We start from the raw sequence: 24,750 nt of genomic DNA, 5'->3' as shown, positions 1-24,750 counted from the left end.
CATGCCTTTTATCTAAAGCAATAGACTATATTTGTTAAGGAAGCTCTTTAACTAAGGAAAACTTTTCACCTCCATGTATAATTTTTTTTATCATTGTAATAGGTTTTTCGGAGTTCTCTTTATCCACCTGACTATTCAACACGTTTAGATATTGTTCGAGCAAACTCCAAATCCCCTCTTCAGAGATCTATATCTGCCAAGTGTATACCTGGAACAGGACAGGTAAGCTAAAACCAAAGAATCAGTAAAAATTTTAGATGTTAAAATGGAATGAGATAATATTTTAAGGACTTTACCAACCCTAAAATACTAATATTATTATCCTAAACTTGATTCTTTATCCTTTATTTAAAGTGTATCTGTTAAATGGCCAGCATGACCTTGAACAAATCATTTAACCTCTCAGAACCTCCATTTCTTCACTGAAAAAATATGACTAAATTAAAACATCATTATGAGAACTAATATTTCACTAAGTCTGGTTGGTTATAGAATTGTGAATTCTCCTTTGCATGTGCTAATATTGTTATGTCCATGTAGTACACCACATAGATAGTACTGGACACATAGAATTGGATTAGGTGCCCATCTAGCACTGATATTCTATATTGGACCTTTCCCCTACATAGGAAAAGTTTGCTAACAAGCCACCAGATACAGGAATGTTAAATCTATAGAACAGCTAGTTATTCCATTGGCCTTTTTTCCTCTTCCCAGAAAACCTGAAGAGACTCCAGCCTATTTGAGTGTCAAAACTTTAAAGAGTGCATTTAGAAACAACTGAACAAATCTATAAAATTAGTCTTACCTAGCAAGTTTTTTCCCCTACTTTCCTTTATTTCACCTCAATTCTACTTTAGCGCATATTTCCTATATCGCATTGACTTGGGCACTCTAAATGCTTTCTATTATTAGTTTTATGTGTCTCCCCAGCTAGATTTAAGCTCCTTGTACATACTGCATTTTTTTAATTAATTCAACAAAAGTTGCAAAGGTTAGGTAACTGTCCTTGCCCTTGTGGAATCTAGTAGCAGGAGATGATGATAGATAACTGAAATATACAACATGAAATAAAAGCATAATACTGAGTAGTACAGAAAGTCGAAGGAGGAAGGTTGTCACCTCTTGGTAATAGTTGCTGTGATTGAAGATGGTTTCACAGAAGAGATAGCATTTTGAATTGGGCTTTGAAAAATAGTTTGAAATTCATCCATTAAAGAGGCTAGTTAATGGCAGGAATTTCTAGGCACACAGAATAGTGTAAGCAGTGACAAGGCGCAGGACCTGTAATGTTTTAGGCATGGATAAACCAATCTGAACAAACCTTAGAGTACATGGAGAATAGTAATATAAGGATGAAATTGTAGATTGGTACTAGATTAAGGAGAGCTTCAAGTGTTGAGTAAAGGACTTTGAATTTTACGAGAGGTAATAGCCACTGAAAATTTCTGAATAAACAGCCGTATCTTTGAAAGGGCAAGACATACTCTAGCAAGAGTATAAAGGTTAGTTATAGGACCAAGTTGATGAGGGTAATACTAACGGACCGGTAGTATAAATAAAGAATTCAACAATGTGAAACAAAATGGTAGTGGAATCAACAAGACTTGCTAACTGATTAGATACAGAATAGAAAAAGGTTTTGACCACAGATTGGATGAATAGTGGTACTAGTTAGTTTGAGGTGATAGTGGACATCCAAGTAGTGTTCCTTGAGACGGTTCTAGATGTATGAATGGTATAATGGGAGAGAGTCCTGAATTTGGAGTCAGAGGACTCGCATTCAAATCTTAGCTCTGCCACTTACTACTTTTATGACTGTGGGCAAGCCACTTTACCTCCTAGTCCCCGTTTTCTCATCTTTAAAATCGGGGTCAGAGGCATTTATACCAAATGACATCTTAAATCCTTACCAGCTTTAGATCTGCCATTTTGCGTGTCTGCAGCTCATAATATTTGGGAGTCATCTTCGTAGGAATTTCTAATACAGGAAGTAAATGAGATTTTTGAGTCCACAGAGAGAGAAGGAAAGAAGTCTTAGCACAGACCCTTGTAGAACACTCACATTAAAGAACTGGGAAGAGGATGAATCAGCTAAGGAGTCAGAGGAAGATCCGTTAGAAAGGGAGAAACATGAGTATGGTATCTCTAAAACCAAGAGAGGAAACAATCAACAAGCATTTATTATTAAGCTCAGCACCTGCTGTGTGCCAAGAAATGTGCTAGGGACGCAAAGAACAAAAAAAAAACACAAAAAAATGTACAAAAAAGTTTATATAGAATACAAAATAAATGTGAGGTAGTTGGGAAAGAGAACTACCTAACAATAGAAGATCAGGAAAGGCTTTGTGTAGAAGATAGTGCTTGAGTTGAGCCTTGAAGGAAGTGAGGGATTGTGTTGAGGCAAAGATGGGAAGAATACATTCCAGACATGGGGAAGTGTAAATGTGCCAGGAGATGGAAAGTTGAGTTTTGTCTTTGAGGAATACAAGCCAGGCTGGGCCAACTGTGTGGGAAGGATAATAAGGCCAGAAAGATAGGGCTTTAATAAAAAGCCAATTTTGGGTTTATCTAGAGAGAATAGAGAACTCTAGAGTTTGAGTAGAAGAATGCAATTGGTCAGACTACATCTATGGAAAATCACTGTGGCAGCTACTGCTAGAGTGGGATAGGTTTGAGGCAGAGATATTAGTTAGAATGTCATTAACTAGTCTTGGCAGGATGTGATGAGTGCCCAAACTAAGGCGGGGGCAGTGTGAGTAGTTTGAAGGTAGATACAAGAGATGTTTTAGAGGTAGAAACAGCAAAATTTGGCAACTGATAGCACATGTGCAGTAAAGGAGTACAAATTGAGAATGACATCCAGATTATGAACCTACGAGACTGGAAGAACATGGTTCCATTGAGAGAAATAAGGAAAGTTTGTTTAAGGGCAGGGTTTTTGAGTTCTGTCTTAGACATGTTGTTTCAGACATCCATGGAACATCCAGTTTAAATATTCAGTATGAAAAAATTGTCGATTTAGTAAAATAACACAGGTCAAGGATTGAGGGATGAGAAAAGGTCATTCAGTTTTGATAACAAAAAGATGATTAGTGACCTCTGAGAGAAGTTTTCAGTAGAATAATGGGAGTAGAAGCCTGATTATAAGACAGTGACTCATAAAGAAGTAGAAGCATTGAGCACAGAAAGTGTTTTTGACAAGTTTAGCGATGAAGGCAAGGAGAGAAGTAGGACAGTAGCTAAATATAAACCTAAAGAAAAGGTTGTTTTGGGGCAGCTAGCTGGTGCAGTGAGTAGAGAACTGGCTTTGGAGTCAGGAGGCCCTGAGTTCAAATGTTGCCTCAGACACTTGACACAGTTACTAGCCGTGTGACCTTGGGCAAGTCACTTAACTCCAACTGCCCTGCCTTCCCCCTTCTAAAATTAAAAAAAAAAAAAGAAAAAGAAAAAAAAAAGGTTGTTTTAGGGTTGGGAGAAGGGGGAAGGATATGAACAAGCTTGTAAGCATATAGAAAAAGGCCAGTGGAGTAGGATGATGAAGACAAGTGAGAGATCATCACTTCTGGAGGAGGTAGTAACGAATAGAATCAAGTAAGTGATTTGCCTTAAGAAGTAAAGATACCCCTTCTGTGATGAGAAGATAAAAATGCTGAGTTTGAGGAAACCAGGAATCAGAAACAGGGAGGCATCAGATGGCCAATCTTTCCAGTTGAGGTTATTTTTACTTCTTGGTGGTTTGGATTTTGTGGGGAAGGAAGATTTAGAACCAACACTTAATAGACAGGAAGTCATGAAAGGTAAAGTAAAAAGTTAAGGCCCAGTCTGAGATTATGTAACATAAATTTGTTAATTGACAATCACCTTAGTTTTGTGATTTTTCATCACTAATAATCAACAGCCCTGAAGCAGAGTAAGTGAAAAAGAGAGTGGTATTAGGGTTACCAGAGACAGAAACATACAGAGCTTGGAATTGGTCTCTCCCCCCCTTTTTTTTTGACTAGTTGGGTGCAGTTCAGCATAGTTTTGTTGATAATACTGTTAAGTGGCAGACCAAGCTAGCTATATAGGCAAGTGAAGTAGACTTTGAAAAAAGGGGTGAGAAGGTAGAAAATCAAGCTATAAAATTGAAAATTAAGAGGGAAAGATTGGACAGATTGAGTGGTTGTGAACAAAATATAATTGCAAAGCTGTTAGGGACACTATTATACCAGAGATCCTGAACCTTGATGTGGGTAAGATGGAAAAGGTATAAACTGAAATTGAGATCAGGTTTTTAGAGAAGTCTTTTCATAGCAACAGTGAAGCCTCCAGGAATGATGGCAAGGAATGAGGATGACCATAAGCCACCCACCAAACTGACCAAGAAGGTTGAGTCACATGAAGTCAGTAAATGACAGCTACAGAAATGGGGAGAATAGTAAACACAAATTGCATAATATCAAAAGATTTCAAATTATTAAGGGATAGTTTTAAAAAGGACTGGACTTAGATGAAAAGTCCATATTATTTTTTAAAATTTAGAGTACAGCAGTACTTTTATAGTTCCAAAAAAATAAAAACAAAGTGGGTATTCATCAGTTCATCGTGGGTATTTATCAATGGTTCATCATACCACTGACTAAATACTGATATATGAATGTAATGGAATTATTAATGTAAAATAAAAAATGATGGCTATGAAGAACCCATAAGTTTGTGAAGAACTTTATGAACAGATTCAAAGCTAAGTAAGCAGAGCCAAGACAATTTTTTATTCGATGTATACAGTAACATAAAGGAAAAAACCCTGAAAGACATTAGACCAATTTTCACTTAAGAGGAATAACAATACATGCTTCCATACTCAGACCTATGGTGGATTTGCAGATGCAAGAATACATCATCAAGATATTGCCAATATGTTTGGGTTTTTTAAGCATCAGTATTTTTTCAAATTAAAAACAAAATTACAGTCTGAAATTATATTAGGGAGCAAAGTATTCCCACCCTTTTTTCTGGCATTAGGTTAAGTGAGCTTCACTTCGGTATTGCAAAGGATATGAGAAAGCCAGGTTTCAGTTAAAGAAGGGGAAAGTGTTTATTAAAAAGTTTGAGGATATAGGGACATTTGATAATAGAAGTGGAAAGAGGTATTACAACTTCCAGTGAAATGGATTTTAACAGTGGTTCTTAACGTTTTTTGCGTCATGGACTCCTTAAGCAGTCTGGTGAAGCTTATGGATCCCTTCTCAGAATGAAGTTTTTAAAATAAAATTTTACATATAAAATAGCTACACACATAATAAAATGACTTTACATGTTTTATATATGTGTGTGCATATATATATACATACACATATACATATATAGATTTGTGTAATTTTTAATGCAAAATAAAAACATGGGATTACAAAGACCAATTATATTGAAAATTATCAAATGCAAAAAAAAAGAAAAAAACACAGGTTAAGAGCTCCTGGGCCAAGGAAAATTGGGTCTAGGGCAGATTAGGGCTTCTAAAAAGAGATTTAAGTTTCAATACAGTGGTATGACATGAGTTAATCATCCCCAAAATTTGAAGTAGACTTTGAAGTACCTTTGAAGTTTCATTCCCCAGTTGAGATACAGAGTATAATAAAAGCTCATGAAGGATAAGTAATTATTCTCATTTGTGTCTTCATCCCCAAGGCAAAGCACACTGCCTAGCGCACATGGTAGACATGAATGTTAAAATTTGGGTCTCCAATGGCTTGCTGTTCCAATAGGGGTCACTTTGAGCTCTCTAGTCTAGAATAAAATCTTATACATTAATGAACATTAAATATGTCTTAAAAACTGCTTTGAGAGCCACTGTGACATAGTAAATAAAGGGACAAAGACAGGAAGAACTGGGATAAAGGCCTGCCTCATGGGCAGTGGATACTTAGCCTCTTAATACTGTAAGAACTCCAGGCAACCCCCTAAAATGTTAAGTCAAGTCAACAAACATTTTTTAAGTTTCTGTGTGCCAGTTAGTGGAACTACAAAGAAAAGCAAAGTACGCTCCTTACTCTCAAGGAGCTACCAATCTAATAAAGAAGCCAATATGCAAATAAGATATATACAGGGTAAGGGCATTTTAAATTTAGAAGGCAAGCAAGTTAATGATAATTTATATGCTGAACTATATCTTTGTAGAAACTACATGGGAGTTAACCATACCAGTAAAATCACAAGTCCCACACCAAAATATAAATGCTTTTAAGTGAAAGAGAACATAAAGTGTAATAATACAATTAACTTTGTTAATTTGTATTTCGGGTAAAGAATTAAGTGATGAAAGATATGACTTCTTGATAAGTCTTTTTCTTTGTGAATTAGAAGGTTTGTATTTATTGATGGTTAAGTTTATATTAAAAATATCACCAAAAGCTCGAACATTTAGTATTAATTACATGGTAACCTAAACAAGCACAAAATAAGATGGCCTTTTGTAGTGATTTTGAAGTCAGTATTCACCTCCCTTTTAATCTCTGTGATTATTAAAGTTATCATGGTGGTATGCTGATGCACTTCAATTTTAAAAAGTATTTATCCCAACACATGACTTGACTGGCATTTATAATGATGTTCAAAGGTTCATTTCTACTTAGAGACTTTTTGAAAATAGTAAACTTTCTTATATGAGAATATCTGATGTTTTGTCTGCTTGCAGTGGCATATGAAAATGGTGTTTTCAAGTCTTCAGTAATGAATTATGTGATCAAAAGCTAAATTAATAGCTTAAAAACCTAAATTCTGTGATTTTTAAATTTGTTGGACTCTACAAGAACAAAACAAAAATTAAACCATCCTTTTAGAATGCATTTATCTTTACAAACTGTTTCATGTATTCTCCTGGTCAAGGCAGAATGCTTTTGTCCCAGAGCCCATTGCAAAGTCCTCTGTCATATAACTTCATCTTTTTTTCATGCTTCATAGTTTGAGTATCATAGTCCTTGTCATCATAAAACATGACTGTATTGACCAGTTATGAGCTACACCCCCTTTGAAGTTCAAGGATTCTGAAAATAAAGATTAGCCAGTATTCAGATAAAAAATAAGTGATTTATGTTAAACTTCACTTTTAGCAGATTCCCACCAGTCGGATAAGAAAAGATCAACAAGATGATGATGAAGATGATGATGATGAATTAGAAGTTACAGAGGAAGAAAATTAATTTTACATGAGCTTTTTAAGTTTCCCTCAAAACCATCAAAACTTCAGTTTAGATTGTCAGTTAAAATTTTAAAACTAGGCAACAAGAAACTAACATATATGTATATATACATATATGTAAAAATCACACCATTTAACAAATATGTCAAAGAACCTAAAGTTCTAAAAAACAAATGGCTTTTGAGGAATTATTCTTAGAATAGAATGTGATTAAAGGAAATTTCTGTAGCCCCAAAATTAAGTAGCTAAAATAAAATTTAAAATATACCACTAGTTTCATTCTTTTACCCAAGGTTATGGTATTTGTTTAGATAATCATCTTGAAAGTTGTCTTTCAGATGTTGTCATATCACACAGAAAAATGACAGCTGCCAAAAGAACTGTTTTACTTTCTCTTAGTTTTGTACATAGGTAAGTTTTCATGCCTTCATTAAAAAGAACTGTATCAGTTAAAATTTTCCTTCAGAATCATTCTGACAACTTAATAACATTCCATGAAGTACTTAAATGCAGTTGTTTTACTTATTATTTGCTAAGTCAGACCTACCTAGTTAGCACATTAATAGCCAAAGGGCATAATAAGCAAAAGAATTAGAAGGCTAAGGAAATTGGTTGTGTTTTTATATAATTCCATGAAATATGAAGGTGATAAGGTTGTTAAAGGGTGAAAAAATAGGGCAGCCTTTGTGAATTTCAAATAGCAATTATCACAATGTGTGATCCTGACTTTAGAGAACCCCTTCGGGGGAGGCACAAGCCACTAGTAGAAGTAAAGAAAGTCTGAAATCACATTAGGATTTCCAAATATTAAAATTTATTCTTATTATTACTGATTCTTGTACCCAGAAATATCAGGTTGGAGACATCTGAATCATACGATTTTGGTATGTCTGACATTTTTTCACTTCCAGGATTTCCTTTCTGGGAAAACATTTGTAATCTTCATATTACTTCACTGATTCACACAAGCATATTTTACTAATTGTGAAATTTATTTCCTTTGGAATGCCAGAAGACCAACTATCCACAACACATAAAAATAAAGACTTTACAGAAACCATGTTGGTTTTGTGATTTGATTTTTAATAAATGTACTACCTCTGAAATATTACAATTAGTATATAATCATTCACATTTTTAATATACCACTGTAAATGAACTACTGTTAAAGATATTTAAAAGTTGAAACAATCTGATGTGTAGTACTAAAGATATGAGTTAGCCAGTTACATATGGGAGGTTTTCTATTAAAACTACTAAATAACATTGCTTTTCTGCATATCTAAACAGTGGAGTTAGTTCCCTCTGCCCCACGTGACCTTCCATTAAAAAAAACTTATTTCATAAACATCAAAAAACTTAAGAAATCTGAATTTCAGAACCCTACGAACAAGTTTTCTATTTAACATTTCTGGGGCCGTATCAGGCTATTCCGTTATTTTCAAAACTAGTGCCTCAAAATTCCTAATGTTGACAATATGATCAACTGATTTTTCTAATCAGCTTATGTTTATTCTGGTTCAGTAGAGGATAAATCACGTTACCTCAAAATTAATTCTGAGTAGTCTTTTTTTCAGCTCTCAACATTTCTAACAGGATAATGATTACACTCAGGTTCCTAGCATTATTTACCTAACTACTGAAATTTAAAAGTTGATTAGTATCTTTTCAAATCAGTTTTTCCAAAGGATGCCAAGTTGGTGCAAATGAAGAGTTTGCAAAGTCTTCGTGTTATACAGACCAAATGTCAATGAAACTTAAGTGATAAAAAAATACCTAGTAAATTATACTTTTAATAATCCTAACAGTCACTTCAGAGAGTACACTGCCTTCCTTACAGTAGTTTAAAAGATCTATTTCTTAGGCACACTAAATAAGAATAAATGTGCCATCACCATGTGACTTTTGTTCATTTGTTTAAAAACATTTAACAAAACGCCTACTTCCTATTGAGGGCTACTGATGACTACCAGCATTAAACTTTCAACCACAGGTTAATGCCGTTGTTTGTAATACGCAATAGAATGCCAGGTGAAAAAAAGTTAATTGGACATAACTCCTTACTGTACTGGTATATCTGTACGTCACTTTCAAAGGCTTTTTTTTCCCCCAAAGTACACTTCAGTAGATTTATGAGGCTTCTTGGAAACTATTAAGATATAGGTAGGCTGGGCTTGAATACAAATGACTTTGAATATTTCTAAGAGCTAAACTGAATTTATTTTCTTGTTTATTAAAGTATAGTGGGAGGGAAAATCCTGATACATAAAACCACAGGAAAACTACAATTACATAACTCTAGAGCTGAAAATGATCTTAGGAAATAATCTAGTCCAACCCCCTTATTGTCCAGATAAGGAAATAGGAGGCCCAGAATGGTTAAGTGACTCAAATCTGTCACACTTAAAGAACTGAGATTCACTTTAGGAAAACCTTAAAATTGTTAAAATAGGGAAATAAGCTGTAGAAGTACATTGCAGGCACCACCAAAAATATTAAGTCTAAAAAGAGCAATTTTGTTTGTAGGTTGGAAACCTACTGGTAAATTTTTTTTGTACAAATGACCAATCCAAATACTGATAAAGAAATTTACTTGACATTTTTTTGCTTACTAAAGTTAAGGGATACCTTAGTATTTTAGAAATTGCTAAGCCTGATGTAAATGCAACCTTAAAATTATATGTATTTTAGAATTACATGCTATAACGTAGTTGCTAGGCTAGAATTCCCAAAAAGTACTTTATATCTGCTGAAATGAAATGCATCAATTAATCCAATTCCCAAAAGTGGCAGAAACTTGAAATACTTTCAAAGATATTCAAAAATACTTTTAATAAAATCTTATTTTGTAAGATATGTTTGCCTATGGTAATTTGAGTCCTTAAGAAGTAGTATGCTGTATTAGGCTCATGAATGCCTGAATTAAGTCCTGACCCATTTCCAGTTGTGTGATTTTATGCAAATTATTTTACCTCTCTGATTATTAATTTCATATCTATAAAATATTATTCCATGATCTCTAAGGTACCTATCACCTAGAGCCGTCTGTTTGGAAACTAGAAATGACAAATATTAACTATGCAAACTCAGATAAACTGCCATGTAACTGAGACCACTCTGGGTTAGTCTATTCTTCCTCACAAAAAAAACCCAAAAGAGTTCCTAATTACTTTTATACATTAGACTCATGCCTGTAGTTAATAAATCAAGGTATCTTACAAATTTTGTCACATATTACTGTGAGGGACAATAGTGTTATACACTAAGAATATCTGATCCTATCTACTTGTAAACAGTTTTAACCTTTTCATTAAAAATTCCCCAAAATCCCAAGCTGGTAGGGTTTTTCCCCCTCCATTTTTATACAAACACAAGTAAACATTGAATAGTTGGTCCATTCAGCTGTATCTTTATTTTTTTAATTCAGTAAAGTAATGAGCATGGTAACTTTAAGAATCCCTGTGAACATATGAAACAATTTAACAAGTAATAAGATTTTCACAGAAGAAATTTTCAAGTTTACATTCTGTCCATTTTAAAATATTTAACATGGGACTAAATACAGTATTATCCCAGGTGGTGGTTAGGGAATTGTATTTGTAATCAGGTAAGCACTGAAAATGTCATACCTGAACAATCATGTAACATTTCCTTAAACATTCGTATAAAGATACTATGGACTATGGAAAGGAGGAATTAAAATTTCCCTTTTCCCAAATACATTACAACTCTACTTTTCAATTTTTGAAGTTAAACTATACAATTCACATAAATCATTTAAAGGATTAGTGCTATCTTCCACTGTCAAAGAATAAAAGCATAATGAAGTTGAAAATTTAAAAAAGTTAGATGGCAATTTGCGCACACACACACAAAAAAAAAAACTTATGAAAAAAAGATTTAAACATTCCACTATTTACAACTTGCTCTGTTCACAGAAATTGTCAAAAATTAAAGGTTTGGGGGTTTTTGGTAATTGAAAATAAACACTTTTTTATACAAATGCATTTTGCTGCACCAATACTGTGGGGGCGGAGGGGGTTCAATTTATAGGTAGCCTCTAGAGCAAAATTAGTTTAACTTTACGTGGACCAACTGGTCTGTCATTCAGGTCATTAATAGCAGCCATAGCCTCATCATAGTTTACCATTGCAACGATGGCCTCCCCTAATGGTAATCCTTGTTCATTATACTGTATTGAAACTGATTCTGGTATTACTCCATAACCATGGAAAAAGTCCAAGATTTCATTGACATTTGCTTTAAATGGAAGATTCATTATTTTAATAGGAGTTACTCTACCTGAGCCACAATTGAAATTTGGATCAGATATAAATCTTCCCTCTGGAAAGCCTCCCATGTTATTGTTTCCAAAATCAAACCTGCTGAAAGGTTCACCTTCAGGGGGGCCAAAATTCATGAAAGGACGAGGACCTCTGAAATCATCAGGTGGGCACATGAAATCATCAGGTGGTGGTCTAAAATTATCCGGCTGCCGGAAATCATCTGGAGGATGTCTGTCTGGAGGGTGCCGGAAATCATCTGGAGGATGTCTCTCTGGAGGGTGCCGGAAATCATCTGGAGGGTGTCTGTCTGGAGGGTGCCGGAAATCATCTGGAGGATGCCGGAAATTGTCAGGTTGTTGACGAAAATCCTCTGGGGGATGCCGGAATTTTCCAGGAGGGCCAAACGAATGCACAGATGGTCCTTGTGTATCAACTGAATGGGAATGTTCATCTCTATCGCGTGTCTGTGAATGATCTTGCATTTTTTCACCTGGGATCGATGAAATATTCACACCAAACTCCTGCATTTGTTCCTCAGATATAAGTCTTAATAATACCTCTGTTCCCAAGAACCTTCTTCGGTTTAAACTTTCAGCTTTCATCGCCTGTTCTTCTGATTTAAATTTCACCAATGCCTCTCCCAGACCAACTCCTTTGTCATCATAAAGCAAGTAAACATCATCCTCATCAATAGAAAACCCAGCAAAGAACTTTTGCACCTCAACTTTAGTGACATCAAATGGAAAATTTCTTATATATATGCACAGCTTTGGGCCAGAATGTCCTTCCCGGTAGTTTTTTTCTGGAATGTGCCCAGGTCGTTCTCTCCCCACTGACCCTGATCTTTTCTTTTCATAGCATTCAATAAATTTCAGCATTGTTTTTTTAGATATAGGATCAATAAGAACTTGACGATGAAATAATATAAATTTGTGCAAGGCAAGAGCAGAATTATAGTCTCTCAATGTCTTGAACATCACAAAGGCAGATCCTGTTCTTTTCTGATCCTTATACAAAAATTTAATCTGGTCACTGGCCAGATCAGTATCTCTAAAGAAATTCTTTATATCTCTCTTCTCAACACTCAGTGACAGATTTTTTAAGTGAACATAAAATCCGTATTTGTGAGGGGAACGAGAGCGTCTTTTCACTCTTCTTGGAGATTTTGATCGTGATCTTTTTTTTGAATGTGCATCATTTATTCCTCTTTGTGGAGAACGCTCTTCACTTCTGAAATGAACTTCATCCTTTATATCTACGCTACCACCACAGTCAATCCATTGTTGCTCTGAAGCTGGACTAACTTCAACAAATCTTGAGCCCATGTAATGTCTATGGCGTTGAAGCCCTCCTAAAGCATCATGAGAAGTAGCAAATTTTACCAAGCAATCACCATTATTTCTGCCAGTTGGATGTTTTAGTAAAATGACTCCATCCACACATAATCCAGGAAAGAAAGCACGTACTTCATCTTCATTTGCCGAGTATGGCAAACCACGTAAAAATAAGTAACGGTTATCTGATTTGAATGTACGTGTTTCTTTTCTTGGCCCAGTAATACCATGTCTTGTACCATTGGTATGAAAACCAGCCTCTGGATCATCCGAAGGATCATAGCCAGGTTTATTTATTCCTTTCTTAATAGCCTCAACTAAATTAGATAGGCTGCCAACCCCTGATGCACCAGAACTACTAGATCCCGGTCTTTTGGAGCCTGATATCAGTTCTCTTCCTCCACGATCAAATCTTTTTCGTTTCATTTCTATGGTATTCTGCATTTCTGTCTTGCTGCTAAGAAAAAGCTCTACAGGGGAGTCCTTGATAAACCCTCCTGACCGACTCATGGCACGTCGTGCATCTTCATCTGTTGCAAAAATAATAAAAGCCTCCCCAATTTCTCCTCCAATTATATGCACTCCTCCATCAGGAATATTCAATCCCGAGAAGAAGTGACGAATATCCACAGGCCCCGCAATAACAGGAAGCCCCTGTAAACGGATGACTACAGCCATGCTGAGCTCAAACCACAGCAATAATGACCTGCAGACAAAAAGGTACACATAATAGCAAGTCTTACTTTTGTAATATCTTAGCACAAACTAAACCTTTAATTACTAGTTTCTGTCTCATTCAAGATTTATGAATGAAAGCGAGACTCAAGTTCACAAAACATTGATCCTATCTTAGACTTAAGAAATCATGGGAAGAACTTTATCCCAACTAAAAAAAAGTAAAAACAACTTCTTCCTCAAAGAAACATCCCATATCACCTGCCCTGCACAATCCAAATGCCAAAAAAGAAAAAAGGGAAAAAAATCAAATCTTCCATGGCATGGCTTCAGCCTGCCAATTGCTGCTTCATACAAAGACCAAACTCTTAGTAGTTTGACTTAGAAATCTCTCTTACACTGAAAAGTCTTAACTGATAGAATATTAAAAGACAAAAATAAAAACTTTAGAATTAAAATAATTCACCAACCATGATGAATTTTGTTCTCAGACAAGTTCTATCAGTGGATGATTTCTGCTCACCAATGTAAAACTACCTAGCACTGGCGCACTGTAGATCAGACATAAAGAGCAGAAGCCATGAGTACCCAGGTGTACAGTTCTATTTTTCCAGGTAGAGTTCTGTGAGAAAAGCCATGATCTTTGACAAGGCTCAGTGAAAAGCATTACGCTCTAGACAGCTTACCTGTTTGTTTATTTTTTTTTTCTCGAAGACCTGATAATTCTGTAAAACCAACTTAACTGTGGAAAGAAAATGAAACATAATTAATGCCTGCTCCATCTGTATTTTGTCTTAAACAATGCCAGATTACTGTAGAATGTCCATTTCAGTGGCTATAACACAACAGTGAAGCACTGTAAGGAACCACAATTATGGGCACACTTTTATGAAATACTCTTCTTTGTTCCAAGGGCAAATCAGGTCTCCTTCAGCAAAAAGCCACATACTGTGCCTTTGCTTAAATTTTTTTAAGTAATCTTATTGATTCCATTTTAGAAGTAGAAAAGAAAATATAAAATGAGAATTGAGGTCAGCAAATGGTGAAAACATGCTTGAAATTAATTGATGATCAACTGTTCCACAACGAATAGCTGAAACTCAAGAGCTCCAAGTCTGCTAGGAGGAAAACCCTCCATTACTTCCATCCACGAAAGGAACAAAAATCCAGCTCATGATATGAATATACTAATAATGTTCAACTCTTCTTCCTTCCTCCTTTTTGAAAATCAAAATAAAGCAACAATCCAAACATTCAAAGTACTAAGGAAAGAAAACCATAAAAGACAATGCCTGAAATCCTTCTGTCATATGTAAACCACAAATCCAATCCAACCAAGTGTCACCCCCTGAGACACTCGTAGACACTGGATATACTGTGCCTAACTTTTAAACAGAACCAAGCTTTCATGTACCATCTCCTTTAAAAGGAAAACTAGTCTTCATTAAAACTTTGAAACAATTTCTACACCATCACTAAAATCAAATGAGCTTTTACTGAACAGGAACATAATATAGACAAGAACTCCCACAGATAAATTACTGTTACAAAGAAAAATGTGATTAACTAAAAAAAATCACTACATACCAGTTACCCACCAAATCAGACAAAGCAACAAGCATCTGTACAATATTTAATTCATTTCAAAACAACCAAATGCACTTGTTTACAAAAAGTTCTAAATAAACTATAGAAAAAAATCAAGTGAAATACAGTAATATCACATTAATCTGGAAAATTTTACATTTACATATCACTTCAACTTTACATAGAATATTCCTTGCCATAATTCTGTAAGATAGGTTGTACAAGTATTTTTATCCCCATCATAGACAGAGATGTAATGTTACAGAAAAACTCAAGCAGGTTGAAGTGACCTTCCCATGGTCACATTAATAAGTGCCAGGGTCAGAACTAAAACCAGGCCTTCTATGCCAAGGCCAGTGCACTGTGTACTACACCAAACTTACTCTCAATAAAGGGGGTTTAAAGGAAGAGCAGTACGAATTAGTCAAAGGTTCAAATTATGGAATATTTTTAGAAAAGTGGTTTTTCTACTTTGCAAGCCAAGCAGAACTAAAAGTATGTCCAATTAAATGTCTTACCAAGCCTTATTTAATAAACAGGCTTCTTCTGTAATAAACTTTATATTTAAAAAAACTGAAACTTGAAAACTTTTGACTTGAGATTAAACACAACTTCACCCCTTAGGATTTTCATGATAGAAATATTTAACTCAGTCTTTGTCTTAAATTAGGATTAATTTCAAATTAATGAAGTTTACTGTAACTATACTAGCCACCAAGAAAAAACTGCCAGGAATACTACTAATTTTTTTCTTCTTATAAAGCAATATCTAGAACACTCTGAAAGTAGTTATAAAAACTCTAACTGGCACTGGGTCTATGCATAACTACAGAATTCCCTAGTCTGCACAATGTTCAGAAAACTTTTTTATACGGTTAAAACAGATAAAAACAGTATTAACTATAGAACACATGGGCAAGTAAGGTAAAAATGTGCCTATTATATAATAAAATCAATTAGTTTCTTGCAGCAATTTATTATATTCCCTGCAAATATTAAAGAAAATTAAAGGCTGAAGCTTTTAGAGGGTTATGAGAGAGGGGCAAAAGTGTCAGGTTTAAAACCAACTCTAATGACACTATATTAAAAACACTAAGTCATTTTAACGAAGTAGTTCAGTGAACACTTAATGATTCCACTTCAGAATTATACCAGAGATTTTTTTAAGGTGGTGGCAAGGTAGTATTCTAACGAAGCACCATAGCTACACCAAACATTCCAATATATTTCATGAAAACATTTTGGTCTTGAGATAGTGGGGAAAGGGCAAGTTTTTCACTCTACAGTGAAAACTGTTTGGCAGACTAACCAAGCACGTCCAAAGACAAACTGAAAAGTTTGTCAAACCACCATGTTGTATCTTTAAGATTCCGTGTTTATGTCTACCCTCATACAAAAAAAAAGTTAGACAAAATGACAGTAACACAAGACACATTCAGTTGTACTCTGAAAACCAAGTAGAGAAATTTAAGTTTGCCTGTTTTTGCAGAGTTACACGCAGATTGGTCAACTACAACGAAAACCTTCAGAGCTAAACGAAATCTTGAAGTGGGGAGGCAGGTCACAAAAAAAGTTCATTTGAAAATGAACTCAACCGCAACAAAGACATCTGAGTTTACACAACCACTAAATGCAAAATGTTTTCACCAGTCCTCCTACAAAATTAACTAATTAAGTCTTCCGCTAATTTGAGCCAAAATACACACACGCAAAAACCACCACCTTTCGATTCCGGCATCAGCTCCGCTCTACATTCCTTTCACTACAACACCCTAAGTTGACTTCCAGACAGGACGACTAAAACCGTGATTTTCCTCTCGGGCTCTCAGAAACTGCCAACAACTCTACAGCTCTCTCTCTTCCTTTGCCATTCTCAATTAGTTTCTAGGATCGGTGGACTGCCTATCTGGGTGTCTTGGGGAACGATTCCCTCAAGTGAGCGCCAAAGCCACTGACTGCCCAGAGCCTTAGTCTCCGATAGACACAAGAAAATAATGGAGACGATGGATTCCACGGGGTGCACGGGGTTCCCCTCAACATCCTCCATCCTCCTCAAAGGGGGGGATCCTCCAGGGGCCTCCATTACCACGAGTTCTAGAGCCAAAGCCGTTAGAGTCCGTCCACATTCCCAAGAGAGTCAAGCGGCTCCTTCATTCCCGCCAGGCCAAAGTCGCCAGATGGGATCCGACGCCGTCCCCCAGGCCCGGGGCCAGCCCCCAGGATCAATCAAGCCTGCCCTCGCAGGCACCTCCGTCCGTCTCCCCGGCCGGGCCCGAGGGCACTCAGTCACTCGCTCCCCCCGGGGAGGCTAGCACCCCTACCCAGCGGCTCGGCCAAGGTCGCCCGCTACCTCCATCCTACCTAACTCCGGGGAGCCAAGGGGAGGCGCGCGGGTCGCCGCCTCCTCCCTCCCCGAAATCGAGGCGGGCCTGGGCCTCCCCCGACCGTCACCACGCCGGAGGGCCGGAGCCACGGCCCCCCGAGCACAGAGGAGGGTGTTAACACCGAGAGGGGGCGGGGGAAGGCGAGAGAGGGAGACCGGCAGCGGCTGCCCGCGATCGGGAGGACCGCGCCGCGGGAGCCACGGCACAGCGCTCGTGTCGCGGGTGCTGTCCGCAGAAGTGGCGGCGGTTACTTCCCTGCGCGACCGCCGCCGTTTCCACCGCTTCCTTCTCAGGTGCGGGCGGGCCCCGCCTCAGCCTCGGCCTAGGCCCAATTCCTCCCCCCCATTCTCCAACCCCCCCACCTGCCCGGAGCCCTCCCACCATTCCTGGAGCCTGCAGCGTAGTTCTTCCACAACCCGGTTATAAACACACACCGCGGCTCCCGAGTCTCCAGTCCCCAGCCGGGCCTGGGAGGTCTCCTTCGGCACCACAACGGCTTCCCGAGGAAAAAAAAAATTAAAAAGGGGGGAGGGGGGGCTAAAAAAAAAAGCTCCAACTCAGAGCAAGCCTACAACAAAATGGCGGCGACTCCTACCCCTCCCCCCGGGGTCTCTAGACAAACCGACTTGCAGTTGGTTCGCTCATGCGCCTTCCCTTCTCGGAGCTCGCGCTCTCCCCTTCCTCCCGCCCCTCTCCGCCGGGCAACCTGGGGCGCATGCGCATTAGGTCGCCGAACTCGTTGAAGTTTTTTTTCTCTCGAAGAAATCTGCCCCTTTCCTCTACTTCGTGACTCCTGCGCATGCGCCACTTCTCTGTCTCGGATTTTGGTCTCCCGGAAATTTACTAAAAGAAGGAGCTACAGCGTAGAAGCCAATTAATCTGTAACCATTTATAAAGCGCCTAGCACGCGCCAGGCACTTTTCTAAGCGCCGGGGATACAAAGAAAGGCGCAAGCCAGTGCCTTGAATTGTATTTACAATCTAATGGGGAGAGACAACACATAAAAACCGGGGTGGGGGAGGAGGCAAAAGAGGGAAGTTATCAGAGTAATGGTGAAGTCCAGGACGGCATCAGCTTGCAACTCGCACCTACTCAGTATCCTCTGCTTCTTACTCCTTCCTCCCTTTCCTCTCTGGCGGCTCCACACGACGTCATCACTGTCCCCAGAAACTGATCATTCTGCAAGACCATTCAGCTGGGTAACTCACACCACCGCCTCGGTACCTCTGCCCCTTGGGCCCCTCTCTCCCTTTGATTGGAAGGAGGGACCGTCAGACATTTGAGAGCTCCTCCCAAATTCTCCATTTAAGGGGGTTGCGGGAGTCAAGCAGACACATCCTCATACCGCACCTGGCTGCTGTACTTTGTCATTGTCTTCAGAAACGGATCATTTTGCAAGAGGAATTCAACTCTGTAACTCACACCCCCTCAGTAACCCCGACCCTGAGGCTGTCCCTCCCTCTGATCAGCGAGGGTGGAGGTTAGACATTGAAAATCGTCCCGGATCACCCACCATTTAAGGAGAGCACCCAGGGAATTCACCTCCTCTCTTACTGATCTCCAGGATGTTTCCAGAAACTGATCATTCTGCAAAGATAAATTAAACTTTGTAACACACCTTCTTAGATCATTTCCCACCCCCAAATGCAGAACTTCATCACGTCCATGCCTAAGAGCTGGGTACTCTTCCTACCCACCTACACCCCTCTTTTCAGTTTCTTGGCAGAGCCTTCCATGGCTTTCTTTGTATCCCCAGAGTTTAGTACAGTGCCTGACACATAGTAGGTACTTAATGTTTACTGACTCAGCCAGGTAGGAAGTGACGAAGTGTCTTCCTGGGTTCTTGCTCCCCTCTTTTAAAAAGGATCTGGGAGCTCTCCCATGTGCACCAAGAAAAAAAATTTGCATTCATTCATTCAACAAATATTTATTAAAATACAACTGTGTACATTACATTCAGGGATACAAAAGTAAATAAGCAAAGACATGCTGCCAGGCCTCCTTAAAAGGATTTGGGCTGTTATCTTTCTGGTTGCTCCTTCAAGTGGTACAGATCAAACCAGTGCACAGAGTTGTACCCATCATATCTAGTCCCTGGCTTCCCTTAAATTCTCTAGAAGGGACCAATGAGGGAGAAATCTTCCTCTAGGAACTAAAATATGTCTTGAGACGTTCCTTAGCTCTCTTCACTGTGTTTGTCCTTGGTTCTTGAAGAGGACCATGACATCAGGGAAATGATGACTTGACTTGCAGTGAGGGAGGGTTGTGCAAGGTCACCATCCTCACTTTCTCCTCCAGAGTCATCTGGGTCCAGTGACAAGATATACAGGATGTCCCTAAAATCTGGACACATAAGGCAAAAATTTTCAACAACGTTTTATTTCTTTAACTGGAATATTAACAGACCTTAGCCCCCTTATTTTTCTGGGGTATGCTAGAGGAGAAGGTGTACTCAATGAAAATCACAGATGCAACACACTTGATTCAACACATAAAGAGTGAATGTGCTAAAATTGACTGCAATGTGGAATTATTGCATCAAGTTCACATGAATCTTGCAAAGCTCATCAACCTTTGCATCACAAATGATGGAAATTATATTGAAGATGTTGTTTGTTAATATTCCAATTAAATAAAACATTGAAAATTTCATTCATTTCATTCAAAAATATGCATTTTTGCCTGTGTGTCCAGACCTTAGGAACACCCTGTAGATCAGGATGACAGGAGATGGCCCAGGATGCATTGGGAGATCCTGACCCTTTTTAGCCTTAAGGTCTGTGAGAAACGTGGTTTTGGGGATCACTGGACTTCCTAGGCAGAGCCAAAGTCCTGAAGAAGAACCCTGTGATAATCCCTAGGGAAGGCTGTACAGACCACAGGACTCCCAGAGGAAGACCAAGTGGTAGCCATCCCTTAATCTGTGGGGATCACAGGGCCTCCTAGGGGTCAGACCCTAAGGAAGACCCAAGTGATGGCCCCTTAGGAGGGCAGTAAGATAACAAGGCTCCCAAGACAGGGCTGGAAGTCCCATGTGATGTCCCCTTAAGAAGGCTGTGCAGACCACAGGGTTCCCCAAAGGAATCCAGAGTGGTAGCCATCTTAACACCACAGTGGAGATCACAGGACACCCCAAGACAAGATCCAGGAGGAAGCCTGGCAAGCTTCCGCTGTCTGTTGCTTCCCTTCACTTGACCTTAGGAAAATCTGTGTGATTTGCCCATACACACCCAAAGAACTCAGGACCAGAGTAGGCAGAGGAAGACATTTTATTACACTCCCTGAGAGAGCAGGTATAGTGCTCGCAGGAACACTCACACACTGATACAGCTGCAGGAGCAGGGGTAACCATTCCCTCCACTCCTGCTAGAGTCATGGTTAGTTTACAGTCTTTGTTTTTTACGTAGTTTTCCTAGGTTATACAGTTTATATAAATAGGATAATAAGGATACAGAAGCAAAAGTGAAGTTAATTAGATTTTCCTTGTCTTAGTTTAGGATTAAACTATATTCTTTTACTTCCCCTACTTTCCCTCTTTAACATATGCAAATGATGCAAATCAGTAGGCCTGGATTCTTGACCAAGACCAGACCCTAGATAAGCTTGAACAGGTTCAAGTGGGTTTGGCCTCTCTAATTCCCCAGACTGCCTTCTCAAAAAGTACAAGCCTCTGACCTCTCACCTGACCAACCTTGAGGCCTGGTCTCTGCTAAAGCTGGGGTGGGGGAGGGCAGGGAAGCACACCTTTAGTTCTGTGGAAACAAAACTCCTCCCATTTCTTACAAGGTCTTTTTGGTTTCTGAATAGATTACAATAGGTCCCTGCCCTCCTAGCACAGAGTGAATATAAATAGTAAATAGTCTCTTCATTGCTTACATGCCTAGTTGCCCTTTTCTGATGAGATCTTCTATGGCATTTCTTGCTTAGGGAACTTTGACCAAATTAGTACTCCTATAACACCATTATTCCTGGAAAGTTTTGTCATTTGACCATCATCCCTGTAAATTCCCCACACACTCTTTTTCCTTGGCCACCTAATCTTAATAAGGATCTTTTGTAGGATCCTTATCCAGACTGAAACCTCTAACCATCCCACCTTCTATATTGTCACTTGGTGATCTCATTAGCTCCCTTGGATTTAATTAGCAGTTCTATGCAAATTAATTCTCAAATTTACTTATCCTTCTCCAGCTTCTCTGGTGACCTCCAATCTCCTTGTAACTGCCTTTCAGATATCTCAAACTGGATGTCCAGTAGACATCTTAGATTCAACATTATCTTTCCTCCTGAGTTGTATGGGATGTTCAAGGAGGGCTATCACCTCTTATGTGAGGACTTGCTGACCTCTTTTCAGAACTGCTCTTGCACTGTTGGTATCTACCTGATTCAGCCAACTCCTCCCTGTGGCTCCAAGAAGAGTACGAGCAGCAGCCACAGTCTGGTAAAACCCTCTCAGCAGAAGAGCTAAACCAGTTTAAGGGTAACCAACAGGCCTCAGTCCCATAGTTGGGTTAGGGGGATGTCTACCCTAAGTATGCGGAAACATCCCCTGTCAGAATGGTCAGATGGGAATTTGTACCAACAGGCATGAAGAGGGCTGAAGTAGGCACTGTGGAGCACTTAGAGCTTGGTCAGACATCAAAGATGCCAAGGTCATTCACTTCATCCTGGCCACTGCCAATCATCTTGGCTTCTGTCCTGCCATTGGACTTGGATAACTCAGGGAGAGTGAGGCTGACAACTCTGTGCAACTCTGACTCACTTGAATCCGATTCACCCAAGAAAATGAATAACAACAATCTTTCCCCGTAAGTCCTCCCCACTTCCTACCTTCCCCATTTTTGTAAAGTTAGTCCCTCAGGCTTATAACCCCACTGTCGTTCACTCCTTATATGCAATCTATTGCCAAGACTCATCAATTTCACCTTTGCAACATCTCTCAAATCCTCTCCCTTCTCTCCTCTAACCCTGCCACCAATGTGGTACAGGTCCTCATCATTGCATGCCTAGATCATTGCAAAAGTTCAGGTCTGACCACGTTATCCCTAATCAACAACTGCAGTGGCTTCCTGTGGCCTCCAGGATCAAAAAAAATGCTCTATTTGACATTCAAAACCTTTCATAACTTTCTTCTTAATATTATTACTACCTACCATGTACTCTAATCCAGTGATATTGACCTCCTTTCTATTCCACAAACAAAATCTCTCTCCACTTCAGGAATTTCTTTGGCTGTCTCCCTCCTCAATTCCACTTACTGATTTCCCTGGCTTCCTTTAGTCCCAACCATAATCCCATTATTTACAAGAAGCCTTCCTCAACCCCTCTTTATTCAAGTGCCTTCTCTCCTTTAATTATAAATCCTGTATACAGCTTGCTTTACAGCTGGGTAACCCAGTGGATAGAGTGCTAGGCCTGGAGTCAGAAAGACTCATCTTCCTCGGTCCAAATCTGAGCTCACACACCTACTAGGGTAACCCCCAGGCAAGTCACTTTACCCTGTTTGCCTCAATTCCTCATCTGTAAAACGAGCTGGAGAAGAAAGTGGCAAACTACTCCAGTATCTTTGTCAAGAAAACCACAAATGGGGTCACAAAGAGATACTACTGAACTTATGTCTCCTCCTCTTAGCACAGTTCCAGGCACATAATGGGTACTCAATGAGTATTGATTGATTGATTTTATATGCAATTTATTATTATTAGAATGTAATTCCTTAAGGGTAGAGAAGTCACACCATAACTTTTAGATTTCTAGTGCTTAATACAATCCTTGGAACTTAGTATGTTAAGTACTTAGATGTTTCTTTTTCATTCATTCATTTGATGAACAATAAAGCCTATTTGCACCTTCTCTTTCTTTTGGGTCACCTGAAATTTTGATTCTCTGGAGATTAGAACTCCATAATTCTCAGCAATATAGAATCACTTGGAAAAATATTGGTGTTTAAAAATATGGGTTTAAAATCAAGGGAATTATTTTTAAAAAAGTGAAGGAAGGTAACCTAGCTTTACCAGATCTCAAACTGTATCATAAAGTAGTAATCATCAAAACAGGAACAGCTAAGTGGCATAGTAGATAGAGTACTGGGGTTGGAATAAGGAAGACTCATCTTCATGAGTCTAAATCTGACCTCAGACACTTATTAGCTGAATGGCCCTGGGCAAGTCACTTAACCATTCTGCCCTCAGTTCCTCATTTGTAAAATGATCTGGAGAAGAAAATGACAAACTATGCTTGCCAAGAAAACCCCAAAATGGGGTCGGACATGACGGAACAACAAATTGGGAGTGGCTAAGAAATAGAGTGGTGGATCAGTGGAATAGATTAAGTACACAATAGTAAATGTCCTTAGCAATCTAGAGTTTGAGAAATCGAAATGTCTAAGTTTTCAGGACAGGAACTCACCATTTGACAAAAACTGCTGGGGAAACTGGAAAACAGTATGGCAAAAACCAGGTATGGACCAACATCTCACACCATATACCAAGATAATGTCAAAATAGGTACAGGATTTAGACATAAAAGTTGAGACCATAAGCAAATGAGGGGACCAGGAAATAGTTTACCTGTCAGATTTATGGATAAGGGAAGAATTTAGGACCAAACAAGAGACAGAGCATTAAAAAATATAAAGTGGATAATTTTGGTTATATTAAAAAGGATTTGTACAAAATCAATGGAACTAAAATTAGAAGGAAAGCAGAAAGCTGCGGGAAATTTTATAGCAAATATCTCTGATAAAGGCCTCATTATAGAGAATTAAGTCAAATTTGTGAGAATACAAGTCATTCTCTAGTCGATAAATGGTCAAAGGATATGAGCAGGCAGTTTTCAGATGAAGAAATCAAAGCTATCTATAGTCACGTGAAAAAATGCTCTAAATCACTACTGATTAGAGAAATGTAAATTAAAACAATTCTAAGGTACCACTTCATACCTGTCAGATTGGCTAATATGACAGAAAAGGAAAATGATAAATGTTGGAGGGGAATGTGGGAAAACTGGGACACATCCACTATTGGTGGAGTTGTGAACTTATCCAACCATTCTGGAGAGTCATTTGGAACCATGCCCAAAGGGTTATAAAACTGTGCATACCCTTGACCCAGCAATACCACTACTAGTTTGTATCCCGTAGTGATTAAATAAATAAGGAGTGGGGGAGAACCTATTTATTAAAAAAAATATATTTGTAGTAATTCTTTTTGTGATAGCAAAGAATTGGAAATTAATGGGATGCCCCTCAATTGGGGAATGGAGAAACAAGTTCTGGTGTATGATTGTGGTGGACTACTACTGTG

At 38.5% G+C, this 24,750-nt stretch overlaps 2 protein-coding genes across 4 annotated transcripts in view; one reads left to right on the top strand and one right to left on the bottom strand.

The window, feature by feature from the left end:
- The window catches only part of CIBAR1 (CBY1 interacting BAR domain containing 1), a 39,930-nt gene extending 31,691 nt beyond the window's left edge, over positions 1-8,239 (top strand). Inside the window, exons 8-9 of one of the 2 annotated variants that reach the window (XM_036769056.1) lie at positions 103-222; positions 7,092-8,239. In XM_036769056.1, coding sequence (XP_036624951.1) covers positions 103-222; positions 7,092-7,181 — 210 coding nt within the window. In that variant the 3' untranslated portion in view covers positions 7,182-8,239. The remainder of the gene's footprint in view (positions 1-102; positions 223-7,091) is intronic. The other variant, XM_036769065.1, reaches the window with a different exon arrangement.
- A 2,327-nt stretch (positions 8,240-10,566) lies between these two features.
- Positions 10,567-18,154, bottom strand: RBM12B (RNA binding motif protein 12B). 2 transcript variants are annotated; one of them, XM_036768530.1, is made up of 3 exons: positions 17,881-18,154; positions 14,162-14,217; positions 10,567-13,506 (listed from the first exon to the last, which is right to left on the bottom strand). In XM_036768530.1, the coding sequence occupies exon 3, from the start codon at positions 13,476-13,478 to the stop codon at positions 11,241-11,243; it is 2,238 nt and encodes a 745-aa protein (XP_036624425.1). In that variant the 5' UTR covers positions 13,479-13,506; positions 14,162-14,217; positions 17,881-18,154; the 3' UTR covers positions 10,567-11,240. The 2 variants fall into 2 exon arrangements, with proteins under 2 accessions (XP_036624425.1, XP_036624432.1); XM_036768537.1 differs by lacking the exon at positions 17,881-18,154 and adding an exon at positions 17,149-17,375.
- Between the last annotated feature and the right edge of the window lie 6,596 nt (positions 18,155-24,750).

The sequence above is a fragment of the Trichosurus vulpecula genome, chromosome 1 (genome assembly GCF_011100635.1).
Source record: "Trichosurus vulpecula isolate mTriVul1 chromosome 1, mTriVul1.pri, whole genome shotgun sequence".
NCBI lineage: Eukaryota > Metazoa > Chordata > Mammalia > Diprotodontia > Phalangeridae > Trichosurus > Trichosurus vulpecula.
The sequence above is the reverse complement of the archived record's forward strand: the minus strand, read 5'-3'. Positions and strand labels throughout refer to the sequence as shown.